We start from the raw sequence: 14752 nt of genomic DNA, 5'->3' as shown, positions 1-14752 counted from the left end.
CCCTTTCTTTGGCAACATACAGTGGCGAATTGCTTCCTTACCTATTCGGTTTGGTGGTTTGGGTTTATACTCGGCAGTAGAGGCTACCTCATATGCTTTTGTTGCCTTAAGGGCCCAATCTTGGGCATTGCAAGACCACATCTTACGGGATAGCGACATTCATGGTATGGATTCTGGTTATGCTTGTGTCTTAGCCTCTCTTTGTAACAAGCTTCCGAACATTGACCTTAGCATTTTTAGTACTAAGGACACCACCCCTTAAATCCCAGAATACACTAGCGAGTGTCATTTTTAGTAAAATTGCCCAAGATATGGAAGTGCATTTCAACATGACGGCTCAGCAGAAAGCAGTTTTCCAGTGTTTACGTGCACCACATGCTCAAGATTTCTTCTAGCTATCCGCCTATCCCTATAGATGGGCTTGGCCAACATATGGCTCATGTGGAATATCGTACCATCCTCAAATATCGACTCATGATTCCAATATTCCCAGCCAATGAGATATGTCCGGTGTGCTGCAAGGCATGTTTGGACTTGTTTGGAGAGCATTCAATTCATTGCAAAGAACTCTCGGGGTTCAAATACAGGCACGATATGGTTAGGGATGTTTTAGTCGACATATTTATGCGTGTCGGGGTTTCCGCCAAGAAAGAGACTCATGTTAATATCCTGACCGACCCAACAGAAGGAAGGTCAACCCTTAGACCGGCTGATGTTTTGATTTTTGATGGGTTAGAGGGAAACATGCATGTGTAGACCTTACAGGGGCATCCTCTCTCGTAGGCTTGAGATTCGGGGGTTCACGACTGGACAAGCTGCATTAAAAGCTGCCACATGCAAGGTCACAAAACATGAGAAATCGTGCATGGAATATCAACACGTGTTCATACCATTTGCATGTGATACGGTTGGTTTCCCTGCGTTGGATGCAGTGGAGCTTCTTAGTAGAGTACAACGGATCATGCATAACAATGTTATATCCCCTAGATCTATGGATGTAGTCTTCAAGAGAATTGACGTTGCCATACAAAAAGGCTTAGCGACGCAAGTTGTTGCTCGTTTGCCTTCTCATTCGTTGTACGATAATAACTAAGATGTATTCTCAATTTGATGATTGTAATTTGCGATTAACATTCTATAAGTTATTAAGTTAAAAAAAAATAACAAAAATCGATATCATAATATTTTGGCCTTGAGATATATAGCTAGAAACATGTTTCCCTATCTTAAAGAATTGTATGTCTCATTTAAACCGATATATAGCTAGAAACATGTTTCCCTATCTTAAAGAATTGTATGTCTCATTTAAACCCTTCCCTTTTAATATTTTGTTATTAATTGACAACTTTTACGCCATTTTTTGAAATTTAAAGACGATGGGGTTAAAAGAAATGTAAAGAAAAAAAAAAGTAAAAGGGGAGAAGAGTAGGAAAAGGGAGGGAAACCCTCTCAATCAAATGTTCAACTACATTTGAAAGGATTAGACCAATGGTTTTTGGACGAGTAGTATTAAGAGTCAGAGGAATAGATGTTTATCAGCCAATTTAAGTTTCAAGTTTCGTCTACGAAAGTTATAAATTTAAAAATAAAATAGAATAATGGATGGATGTACAAGCTCTTCTAAAAAGCATTCTGATATATCGGTTTCAAAAGATAAATAGTTATCCTTTACTTCCCCTCTATTTCCTTTCCATCATTAAAAAAACAATAAAAAAAAACATCAAAAAAACACATTTCTCTTCCTTTACTTTCTTAAAAAATCTTAAAAACATAAATTTTCGTCACGATGAGAGAAAGACCGAAGGAGTATATTCCATTGTCACAAATATTATTCTGTTTTTGGGCGGTGAACACAGGACGGTTAGAGAGCCTAATATACAATACAATCATTGAAAATTCAAATGTCTTTCTAGAAGTATCCAAACCTCATATGGGCATTTTAGTAATTTCACAATACACTTATGCACATCTTCTCGTAAGGCCACACATATTTAAACCCGGCCCCCTTCCAAACAACTCACTGCTCCACACAAAAGATTCTGAGAAAATGGAAACCTCTTCTTACGAATCAAACTCAACATTTTCTACAACCCCATTTCCACAAACTCAATCATCAAACCAATCATTACATCATGAAGCCAGATCTGGGTTCTTCAAGAACGAGGACGTATGGCCCAAAACCCAAATCAAAAGAAAGAAGAATCAAGTTTTTCTTGAAGGGTATGTAGAAACTTCTGATGAAGAAGACCTTGTTAGGGCTAGGAGTTTAACAGATGAAGATCTTGAAGAACTTAAAGGGTGTTTGGATTTAGGATTTGGTTTCAGTTACGATGAAATTCCGGAGCTCTGCAACACCTTGCCGGCGCTGGAATTGTGCTATTCAATGAGCCAGAAGTTTCTCGACGACCAGCAGAAGTCGCCGGACTCTACTTCGACGGTGACTGATTCTTCGCCGCCGCCCTCAGGTGGTAAAGCTAATTGGAAGATTTCTAGTCCTGGTGAGTATTTTGAAAGGGTACCCAAATTAGAATTGATTGAAATTTGCATTGATGTCTATTTCAATCAAATGATTTTGTTCACAATTTGGAATTTGATTTGAGTTTGATTCTGAAATCTAATTAAAACGTATGTGCAGGTGATGATCCTGAGGATGTGAAAGCAAGATTGAAATTTTGGGCACAAGCAGTTGCATGTACAGTCAGATTATGCAGCTGAAATGAAGCCATAGAAAATGATAAATATCAACTTACATTTTGGAATAGGGTTTGAGACGATGATTCTGAATGGATTATCGAAATGATTAAGCCTGATCTGAAGAAGGAGTTTTGATGAGTTTGTTTACATGTAAATTGTTATCTGAACAAAAAGAAAAGTCTAAAGGGGTGGATTGGTGTCGTACATAAGTATATCTTGTAAATTTAATGAATAAAACTCGTGGCATAATAATATAAGAAATGTTATTGTCCGTTTTATTTTGTGGTCTACATTTTTCTGGAAAAAACTAAAAATAGAATGTTGATAATGTTATGAGAAAACATACCCAAAGTTATGATACCATGCCCAATCATAATCATGTATGACATGTTATAATATTAAAAAATTATCATCTCAAATATCACTATCACATATGGTTTATAATACTATTAGGCTATCCGGTATTATCATAATATATTTATTAGTGAATATATTTATTAGTGAAATCTATGTCATATAATCAATATCGTCAACGTAGGCACTTGACAACATATTCATTGGCATTGGGGCATTATAAAAAATAGAAAATGAAGCCATGGTTGTGTTGGTGTTGGTTGGATGGTTTTTTGTGGTTGTGGCATCAAAGAGAAAGTTAGGAATAAGTTTTTTTTTTTTGTAAATTTGGGTTTTGGCCAAAAGGATTTTGTTGAATGTAGGGTGTCATAGGGGTGTTCGTGGGGCGGTTCGGCTCGGATATTAATAAAATTGTGAACCGTGACTACGGGGCGGGTACCTCCTATGCACTACCCAAAACCGAACCGAATTGGCAAACAAAACCGAACCGAACCGAACCGTATGAAGACGGGTAACCACGGTTCGGTTCACAAATACCCGCTAAATATACACATCAAATTTAATCCTAACTACAAACTTTATTTCGATAACTTCTTTATGAAAATAAGTAAGCAAGTGATTCAAAAATGATGATGATGTTCAAATAACATTAATTATAATCTATATAATAACTATAACAATGAAAATAACAAGAAACATGATGAATATATAGAAGTGCAAACTGGAAATTTCCCATGGTCGGTCGTATCATATTTCTTGATAAAAAAAATTGTCAACTAATCTAGCCATGCAAAAAGATTACATACGGTGAAGTGCAAACTGGAAACAGGAAATATTTTTATTATGTTTTATTTCTATATTAATAATATTTATCTTTGTTATTTATTTATTTATTGCTTGGATGGTTCACTCTCTTCATTGAAAATAATGTTTCATGATCAATGGAAATAATGCTTTATATATATATATATATATAACGATTCGGTTCGGGTATCCGCGGATACCTAAATGTACAAACCGAAACCGACCCATAGATAGACGGTTTTTTTCGGTTTCGGTTTTTTTCTATTTCGGTTTTTTCGGTTTCGGATTGACCGGATCGGCTCGGTTTTTCGGTTTTGCGGTTTTTTTGCACACCCTATGAAGGAAATTGGATTGGAGGTGAGGTGAGGTGGGATTGAAACAAGTTCTTGGTATGAAATTTTATGGTAAACTTTGATAGGAGAGGTTGTGTTTGCCTATGGGTTTGGGTTTGATTGGGGTGTTTGGGTTTTATTCCATTTTTTGATTGAATAAGTATTGAATTTTATAAATATAGAAAGAATGAAAAGAATGGTGTGAAAAAATGGGTCATATTTATAGTTAAAAAAAATAAGGTTTTATATTTATTAAATTGACCATTTAATATCAATGTTAATATATTCAACGACCAAAATATCACAAATCCTTCCATTTCAAGCGATTGTAACGCGAACAAGAACCCCAAAACAAGAAGTTGGGGTCATATCCCAACGTTATGTTGTCGAAACCCTAATTTCCATTTGTGAGCTTTGAGCTTGGAAGTGAGTTTTGGTGGTGTTTTTGGTGAATTGGGGGAAGAAGAACACTTGGAGGTTGCTTTGGAGTGACTTGAGCTTGTAGATCCAGAATCATCATCATCTTTGCAAGCTATTTGAGGTATAAAGGTCTCATCTTGATGGTTCCTTATGCTAGATCCAATTTAAAGTGTCATTTGTGCATTTTTGAGTCATTTAAGCGATATTTGAGAGTATGGTATACTCCAGAAGCCATGCATGTTAGATCTTCGCACCTTTGAGGTCCCTTGTCCATAAAAACGCAATCTTTATGAGTTATATTGGTCCATGCATGTGTTAGGATCCTTCTTATGGTTCTCTTTGAGTTTTGGGTCTCATTAAGTCATGCATGGGAGTAAATTTGTCAACTTTATGTGTTAAAAAAAATTTAGGATTAGATATGAGAGTTTGGCTTAATGGCTTAACCGATTAAGTGTTTAATAGGTTGGGTTGGTCATATGCGCAGGGAGTACATTGAGCGTACCGGCCCTGGAGGGAGTACGTTGATTAGTTGATTGCGCGTACCGGCCCTGGAGGGAGTACGTTGAGCGTACCCAGCTCGTACATTGCGCGTACCGGCCTGGGAGGGAGTACGTTGAGCGTAAGTCTGAGTACACCAAGCGTACTTGGCAGTTTGACTTTTGTTGACTTTCGTGTATCGGGCCATATTTTGGACTTTTAGGGTTTGGGCTTAGTTAGGCTAATAATCTTTTGATATTAGGGCATTGTAAGGCTTTGGGCCTTCTTGGCATTAGGCCCACTGATGGGTTTAGGCCCAATTAGGAAGTTATGTAACATCTCGTTTAAAATAGAATAATTAAATAATAGACCCGAAACCCCGAGAACTAATTTTATTATTATTTTATAGTATTAAAGCCCAAAATCAAATAATAATTAGTGGGGTGTTGGATTTGGGAAGCCAAATGATATATTTTAGACTTTCGGGGGTTAAAGTTTAATTACAAGATTTATTTTGTGAAGATTTTCAGGAGTCAGGGACTGTTTGATAAGATTGGGACTTAAATTAAAAAGACATTGAAGTGCTGAGGGTTGAATGGTAATATCTGGATTTAAATTGAGAAGAATAAAGGGAGGAGGGGTTGGAAACGTCAAAAAGCACAAACTTTATATTAGAGACGGGGATTAATCCTGTCACCCTCCTTGCAGCTCATTCGTTCAAAAGACATGGAACCCTAACCCTAATCTTTCCTAGCCGCCACCATAAGAAGCTATTCTAGCCACCGCGGGTGTCGATTCCGACCGTGACCTCTCCCCATCTGCAACCTCCTCGTTGACCGCCGCTGCAGCAACCCCGATCGTCGGAGACGCCATAGGCAACAAAAGATACGCGAGGACGGTGGGGCACGTTACATTCGTCGCATGTGGGTCGCGTGATATCAAGAAACAATCGGTAAGTCACCTGTCACCTCTCCCTCTCCTCTCCTTTGCTTTTCCCGATGAGCCGATATTGTGCACAATAATTGTTGTCGCCGGTAGCCCTAGGGTTGTCGTGTTGCTCATTTCAGCATCCTTAGGCACCTAGTCGGTGGTTAGGAGTTGTGGTCTCGCGTCATGAACAGATGGGGTTGGGTGATTGATGTTTGGCCGGAAAGCAACCACCACCACCGTGAGGTGGTGGTTGCCATTTCTTCTGTCGCCACCAGCCACCGTGGGAGGGTGGTTGTGTGCGTGATTTAGTGTGTGTGAGCCTAATTCATGAGTTTAATGTTGTATGGACATTCTTGGACATGGAAAAATGAAGAGAACTCGTCACCGCCACCTGCTGCCGCCGTTCCGGGTGGCTGCGGACTTTTGGGTGCGTTTGGATTGATATTGGAGTGCTTTTGGTGCTGTGTTGGCCCAGGAACATGACCACCACCACCGTAAAGTGGTGGCTGTCACCGCCGGCCACCACTAGGTTATTGTTTATATTTGTTTGTAGTAGCGGGGGTATGTGTGTGGGTGTGTGTGATTTTTGGAATTTAGCATTGTAAATGTAACTAAAAATAAGAATAATGGAAAGAAACTCAAACCACCACTGTGAGGTGGTGGCTGCCGCCACCAGCCGTTGTGTCGGGTGGCGGTGTGCTTTGCCTGGTTGTGTTGATTCGATTGGGGTGCTTGAAACCCTAATGGGCTTAGTGAAACCCAAATGGGTCTAGTGAAATCATAATGGGCCTAATGAACCCTAATTGGTCAAAGGACCTAGCTATTGGGCCTAGTGGGATAATATGGGTTGGAAACCCTATGCCATGAAACCCTAATTTGGGAATTATCGGGCCGCATCGGAATTATTTAATGAACTTAAAATATTAATTAATAACCAATTGCAATTAACTTAAGGCCAGGTGGGACTTAATGGATTAAGTCCTTAATGGGTTAAGTAGGGATACTTAACCCTAATCATCATTTCATAAGAAAACCCTAATTTCACTTGGGTTTATTGTTGGGCCTTTCTATTGGGCCTTGATGATTGGATTATTAATGGGCCATCAAGAATAATCATATGGACTGGAATATGTTGACTGGCTTAGGGTAAGGCCCATATGAGGGTTTGGGCCCAATTTGGAAAATTGGGCCATAAATGGGCCTTAATGATTATATGATTATTGGGCCACTAGAATGTCAAATGTTGGACTGGAATAAATGGTTGGGTCTTTGAATAAGACCATGTAAAGGCTTGGGCCCAATTTGGAAAATTGGGCCATATGTTGGGCTTTGGCCCATTATTTGACATTTGCGTTTTTGTAGTGTGAGTTGGACCTTAGGCTTGGAACCTAATTATTAATTAGGTATTGTTTGATGTTGACAGTTTGGGAATCTGTCAACCAGCAGCTGGAGTTTTATCTGCGGAACTTCAGCCGTGCCAGGTGAGTTATCCTCACTATACTAAGGGGTCTAAGGAACCAAGGCCGGCCCAATGGATTTGATATCCTAGTAGTTATTGATATGTTGAGTTTGATTTAGTGATGTATGCCAGTTGATATGCTAGTCGGGTAGACCTGTAGAACTACCTGTGACACTGTATGATTATCTGTATGTTTAGGTTATGCTTGATTTCGATTACTCAATGCTTGAATGCTGCTTGCTTTGTGCTTTTAGGAGTTCTCATTATCTTCTTCTAACCAGTAAGTAAATATGCTAAGTTACATATTATTGAGACTGGTTAATTTTAGAAGTTTAGGTTTGAACTCTATTGCGCAGCTCTTGTTTGAGTCCAAACATTGTAGTGTGAGACCTTTCATTCGAAGAATTATCTGGTGTCGGTGATATGTAATTATATTCTTGAACTTGTTAGAGGGTGGTATTGGGAGTTCCTTCTACAGCTGATGGCGGAGAGTGGTGTGGTGATTGAACTAGGAGAACCTAGGAGTAGATTCGATGATGGGAGCATTATCTTTTTGAGGGTTGTATGTTGGATAAGGGAGTGACTTGGAGGATTCATGGCGATCCTTGAGGGAAGTATGGATAGATGTGGAAGTTAGTAGGGGCACGTACTACTGGAAGCAGAGGATCCATACTCGAGTCAAGGAAAACCACGATGATACCAGGAAGCATGTAGAGTATGGGACCCCTCAATGATTATTTATGTATGTTATGATGGTTTGTGTAGTCTATTTTCAGTATGGTGGCCACGCAAGGAGGTCTGGAAGTGGTTCAGGTTCGGGCTCTAGAGCCAGACAGTTAGATGACCAGATATGGGAGTTCATTTTGTCTGAGATTACCCGTAACATACTTGAGTAGACTCATGTGATATTTAGTACGATCAAAGAGGGTATCATGGAGGTTTTGGAGGAGTGCTTGGGCTCTTTCCGTTATGATATGGTTGTGTTGATGGGAGCTCACACGTTGACCTTCCATGAGTTTTGGGCATGTAAGGCTCCAGAGTACTTCGGGGAAGAGGACCCGATCGCGAGCATACGATGGTTAGTGGATGTTACTAATGCCTTCCGCACTACCAGTTGTCCCGATGGGCGCAAGGTAGCGGGGATACAGGCCTCCATGACTTCATCTCATGGCCCACAAGTTACCACACGCCACGAGTAGGGATTATACTACTCCCAATTTTGTTATAGATTAGGTGTACGAGTAAGCATTGGTGCCACTCTTCCCTATATGTAGACCTCCTTAAAGGTCAATTTTCATAAAACTATGTACTAATACTATGATCATATGAATGAAATGGGCATGCGTTTTATTTCATTAAGTGTTGCTATTTGCTCTGCGATTGTTTATCCATTATAGTAAAAATTCCATTTGTCAATTACTTGCACATTACAATGACAACAAGACTTAATACACTTATAACTGAGACATTCCATTACAGTAATGCCCAACTCATAACCCTTATCAAAGACTTATCATCATTCCACCTTTAATCTGTATGGCAGAAAGATGCCACCACAAAAAGTCACCAGGCACGTCGTCAACACCTCAACAACACCACCACCGACACCTCCATAGATGGACTCTGCCATGTTCCAGGCTGTTGTAACAGCCGTTGTGGCTGCCACCATAGCCCAAATCAGCAGTAACGACACAAATGGAAACGGAAATAGAAGCGGAAATTGGACTAGCAGTTTCAACCTGGGAGCTAGGCAGTTATAGCGGTCCAAAATCAAATATCGGTCAAGGGCCGATATTTGGGATATAGGTTATCGCGGTGGGTTATCGGTATTTTTATATCATGCATAATTAATATATATAAACATAAAACATATATAAAAGTAATATAAAAAGTTAAAATTCAAAACTGTCAGTGTTTGAAACATAATCTTATGTAAGCCATGCAATCTTCCTCCAAGTCCACATCAATCAAGGCATCCAATTATTTTATCTAGATCATCCACATCAACTCTAATATCATCATCATTTAAGAATTATGTACTTAACACATCAACATTATCAAATCTATAGAAACTAGCAAGTTAACACTTAAGTATGTAACAATTAACATAACAATAAGATTGGATAATACCTAAAACATGAGTCTATGACCTAAAACTAACAATTAAGTACTTAACATAGTAGCAGGTTCAGTTAAGTTAAGTCCATAAGACTTAAAGCCATGACTTAACACTAAAAAAAACAAAGTAAAATTACTTAACCGATATCCCACCTGGAAATCGCCTGGAAATATCGGTAAGTATCGGTTAAATATCGGTAAATATCACTGATATTTGCGGTCCGATATTTTGGACCGATATTTGACATCGCTATTTTGAAAAGTACCGATAACCGATATCCCACCTGGAAATCACCTGGAAATCACTGATATTAATTGCTTAGCCTGGGAGAAAACCAAGGACACCCATAGATATGCTCTTACAAAGAATTCATGAACTGCAAATATAGAACCTATCACGGCGACGGCGGTGTCGTCACTTTAACAAGATGGTTTGAGAAAAGCAAGTCCGTGTTCGAAATCTGTGCATTCCTGGACGATTTCAAAGTCAAATATGCAGCGTGCACATTCGCAGACTCGACCTTGACGTGGTGGAACGGCTACGTTAAAACTCTGACTCTAGTTGTGGCCAACGCCATGAGTTGGGAGGAACTGAAAGTGATGATGCTCGAGGAATACTGCCCAAGGAGCAAGATGCAGAAACTAGAACAAGAACTGTGGGATCACACCATGAAGGGCTCTGATATTGCCACCTACACCGCACGATTTAGCAAGCTGGCAACTCTGTGCCTTAGAATGGTCACCCTAGAGGCCAAGAAAGTGGAACGTTACATTTGGGGACTATCCCCTCAAATCTAGGGAATGGTCAAATCTACCAACCCGAGCACCTTCGACAGTGCCAAGCGTTTGGTACAAACTCTCGTCGACCAGGGAGTTCGTTAAGGCATTATAACCCCTACGCTCAAACAACCAAGGAGGGGAGACAACAAGCGGAAGTTTGGGAATAAGAAAAGGGGCCAACCCGCTCAAGACTCGGTCAAGAAACAACAAACAGTGGTCGTCCATACCATCACCGCCTCTACTGCTGTAATAGCCCGAAATTTCAGGTATTGTTATATTTATGATTTTGGGTGTTTTAAGAGGGGACTCGGCGAGTTGGAGCCTAGACTCGCCGAGTAGGATCGCGGATCTGGTCGCGGGTTCGCGACTGGACTCGACGAGTCCGGATATGGACTCGGCGAGTCTGCGCTGTTTAGCGAAAACCCTAACCGTTCAGGGTTGGGACGTATATGAGGGACCTTATGGCCGTCATTGTTCACCCTAGTCCTCTGAGAGAAACCCTAATTCAATTGTGAGCATCTGGAGCAAGGTAGAAGACCATTGTTGATTTTGGAAGTGTTGTTTTGCAAGGAAGAGGAGACTTGGTTAAGGGAACAACAAGAGAAGCCACGTTCTGAGGATTTGGGGACACAGAGAGCACGTTATTCAGGTAATATTTCGAGTTACATTCTCCTATGTTGATGTGTATATGGATTTAGGGTTTATTGAACCCTTTTGTGGCCAGATTGAATGTTACCTTAGTCCCCCAAATGATTGAAACCCTGTATTGGGATCTTTGGAAGTCCAGAATGTCCCATGCCTGAGCATTTCGGGAATCAATGGAGGTTTTGGATTGGAATCCTTATGCCTTAGGTCAAAATGTAAATTATGAGTCATGGGGTGTATTATGAGCACCGAAATGAGGACCTTACGTGATGAATCAGTCTAGGAAGGCCAGACCTATGAATGGTCGGAGCAGTTCTGACCTTAGAAATAAATTTGAGCGGTTGCATGGCATGGACTCGCCGAGTCCGATGAACAGACTCGGCGAGTAGCTTGAAGATTAACTGGGACTCGTCGAGTTGTTCTTCAGACTCGGCGAGTTGAGTCGGGGTGGCCCCGCGATTCTTCCAGGAGAAACTTGTCGAGTCAAGGAGGATACTCGACGAGTAGAAAGGGAATCTTAGAGAATTGGTGAGGACGTCTAGACTCGCCGAGTCGCCCTAGCACTCGCCGAGTCCGGTCAAGATTGACCGTTGACCGTTGACCGTTGACCAGAGTTGACCTATGTCTGACTTCTTAGGGATAGTCAAACTTAGAAGATAAAAGTGTTAATAAGAGATGTATGATGTTATAGGGAGATTGTAGCTCGGCGGATCGAGCACGAGTGATTTCGGGATTTGCTAGCTTTCGATATTCACGAGGTGAGTCTTCTCACTATACTGTACCCGGAAGGGTTTGACTGTGTGACCGGAAGGTCAGATATGATATGTGATATATGTGTTATATGTGGTAAGTTATTTGTTATACGTGCTATGTATGTTATGTGGGCCGGAAGGCATTATGTTATGGGCCGGAAGGCGATTATGTTACGGGCCGGAAGGCGATTATGTTATGGGCCGGAAGGCGTTGTGTTGTGGACCGGAAGGTCGGCGTGGGTAGGACCGGAAGGTTTACCCAGCAGGGACGGAAGTCCCCTGAGACACATGGACCGGAAGGTCAGGGCCTGGAAAGGCGTATGTGCGTAAGTTGTATATTGGGGAACTCACTAAGCATTTATGCTTACAGTTGTTATGTATGTGTTTCAGGTACTAGCGAGGACCGTGGGAAGGCGCCGGCGTGATTTGTACACACTGATAGATGTTTTGTGATCTTGGGATTCAGATGATTTGTATTTTGACATGACACTTGAATGTTTATGCCTTGTTTGAATGAAAATACTTTATTTTTGAAATGAAAATTTTGTTTGAAAATTTACGGTGTTACAACTGCCCTGCACTAACCAAGCAATATGTTGGGACTCTCTACAATAAATGCAACTTCCATCACTATGGAGCTTGCTAAGAGATGTACTGTAATAATTGAAACATGAAGGGGCATACCGCCCGTTTCTATAAAACGCTAGCACAACAAACCACCCAAGCTGCTAATGTTAGGGTGAGTCGGGCATGCTACAGATGCGGTGATACGAGGCATTTCAAGAAGGACTGCCCGAAGGCACATAACAAAAATGGTGGGGTGTGTGGAAGGGTTTTAACAATGGGGCATGAGGATGCCATGAGGGATCCCATCATGGTTACTGGCATGTTTCTCCTCAATAACTCATATGCATGCATACTTCTCGATAGTGGTGCGGAGAAAAGTTTCATGAGTCACCAATTTAAACACTTAGTCAAACAGGAGCCTCAATCGCTAAATGAAACATTGACCATAGAAATGGAAAATGGTAAAACATAAAGTACTAAAGATATATACATAGGATGCACTTTAACTCTAAACAACCATTTCTTCCAAATCGACCTAATGTCGGTCATAATAAGAAGTTTCGACGTTATCACTGGTATGGATTGGTTGAGTCCTCACCATGCCGATATCTTGTGTTACGAAAAGGTCGTTCACCTTAACCTACCAAATAGCAAAACTCTCGTTATTTATGGAAACAAACCCGACATGAATCTACAAATCATCTCTTTAATCAAGGCTCAAAAGTACCTACGCAAGGAATACCACGCCTTCTTAGCCCATGTTATTGATGGGAAACAGGAAGTGAAAGACATCAAGAACATTCCGGAAGTATGTAACTTTCCCGATGTGTTCCCAAAAGACCTTCTAGGAATACCATCTGTACGCCAAGTTGAGTTCATAATCGACTTGATCCCTGGAGCCACCCCCATATCCAAATCCCCATACCGTTTAGCACCGACAGAGATGCAAGAATTATGCAGTCAGCCGCACGAACTGCTGAGCAAAGGATTCCTCAGACCAAGCTTCTCACCTTGGGGAGCACCAGTCTTGTTCGTGAAAAAGAAGGACGGATCTTTCTACATGTGCATAGACTATCGAGATCTGAACAAACTCACTATCAAGAACCATTATCCCTTACCCTGAAACGACGACCTATTTGACCAACTGCAAGGATCGAGCTACTTCTCAAATATCGATATAAGGTCAGGGTACCATCAACTGCGAGCCCAGGAGGGAGATGTTCCTAAAACGGCATTTAGAACCCGCTACGGTCACTACTAGTTTCTAGTGACGCCTTTTGGGCTGACTAATGCCCCTGCGGTCTTCATGGACCTAATGAACCGTTTGTGCCGACCTTACCTGGATAAATTTGTGATAATATATATCGATGACATACTAATCTATTCACGAAATGAGGAAGAACATAGTCAACATTTGCGACGAGTCTTGGAAGCGTTAAGAGCCGAGAAACTATATGCGCAATTTTCAAAATGCGAATTTTGGATCCGAAGAGTGGATTTCTTGGGACATGTGGTCAACAATGAAGGGATACACGTGAACCCTTCCAAAGTCAAGGCGATTGAAAATTGGGAAACACCCAGAACACTGATGGAGATACGCCAGTTTTTGGGCCTAGCTGGTTACTACCGAAGGTTTATACAAAAATTTTCCAAAATCGCAAAGCCGCTCACTACGTTGAATCAGAAGGGAGTAACTTTCACCTGGGAGGATAAACAAGAAACTGCCTTCCAAACGCTTAAACAAGCCCTATGCAGTGCTCCAATCTTATCTCTCCCAGAAAGGACCGAATACTTTGTGGTCTACTGTGTTGCGTCCAAGCAGGGCCTAGGATGCGTGCTTATGCAAAGAGGGAAGGTCATTGCTTATGCCTCAAGAAAAAGCAAGACTCGTGAGGTCAATTACACCACGCACAACCTCAAATTAGGAGCAATGGTGTTTGCCCTAAAGATCTGGAGACACTACCTTTACGACACAAAATGCACCATCTTCACAGATCATAAGAGTCTTCAACACATTCTCAATCAAAAGGAGATCAACGTGAGACAACGAAGATGGGTAGAACTGCTAAATGAATACGAATGCGAAATTTATTATCATCCATACAAGGCCAACGTAGTAGCAGATGCCCTAAGTCGAAAGGAGTACTCAGGTCATCGAGTAAAATCATTAACCATGACTATCCATTCACACCTGTCCACACAAATTAAAGAAGTGTAGCCATAAGCCTTGAAACCCGAGAACGTACAGAGACGTTGTCTTGAATGAGGCTCACAAAACTAAGTACTCCATTCATCCCGGTTCAGAAAATATGTATCTAGACCTCAAGAAACTATATTGGTGGCCAAACATTAAGGCAGAAATCGCTACCTATGTAGGCAAGTGCCTGACTTGCGCCAAGGTCAGGGTAGAATACCAAAAG

The 14752-nt window shown here is 41.0% G+C and overlaps 1 protein-coding gene across 1 annotated transcript; it reads left to right on the top strand.

Moving 5' to 3' along the window:
* Positions 1–1930: 1930 nt before the first annotated feature.
* LOC145094609 (uncharacterized) lies at positions 1931–2972 on the top strand. Its single transcript, XM_079032743.1, has 2 exons — positions 1931–2498; positions 2636–2972. The coding sequence occupies exons 1-2, from the start codon at positions 1931–1933 to the stop codon at positions 2713–2715; spliced, it is 648 nt and encodes a 215-aa protein (XP_078888869.1). The 3' UTR covers positions 2716–2972.
* The last annotated feature ends 11780 nt before the right edge of the window (positions 2973–14752 follow it).

Source organism: Lactuca serriola, chromosome 1, assembly GCF_051521515.1.
Source record: "Lactuca serriola cultivar US96UC23 chromosome 1, Lser_US96UC23_V15, whole genome shotgun sequence".
NCBI classification, from domain to species: Eukaryota; Viridiplantae; Streptophyta; class Magnoliopsida; order Asterales; family Asteraceae; genus Lactuca; species Lactuca serriola.
This window is presented reverse-complemented; position numbering and strand designations above follow the sequence as displayed.

What these genes read in the sequence shown, in the direction of transcription:
- LOC145094609 (XM_079032743.1), top strand. Translation starts at nt 1,931, where the DNA reads ATGGGCATTTTAGTAATTTCACAATACACTTATGCACATCTTCTCGTA. An exon ending in TTGGAAGATTTCTAGTCCTG is followed by an intron (nt 2,499 to 2,635) that starts GTGAGTATTTTG and finishes ACGTATGTGCAG; the next exon opens with GTGATGATCCTGAGGATGTG.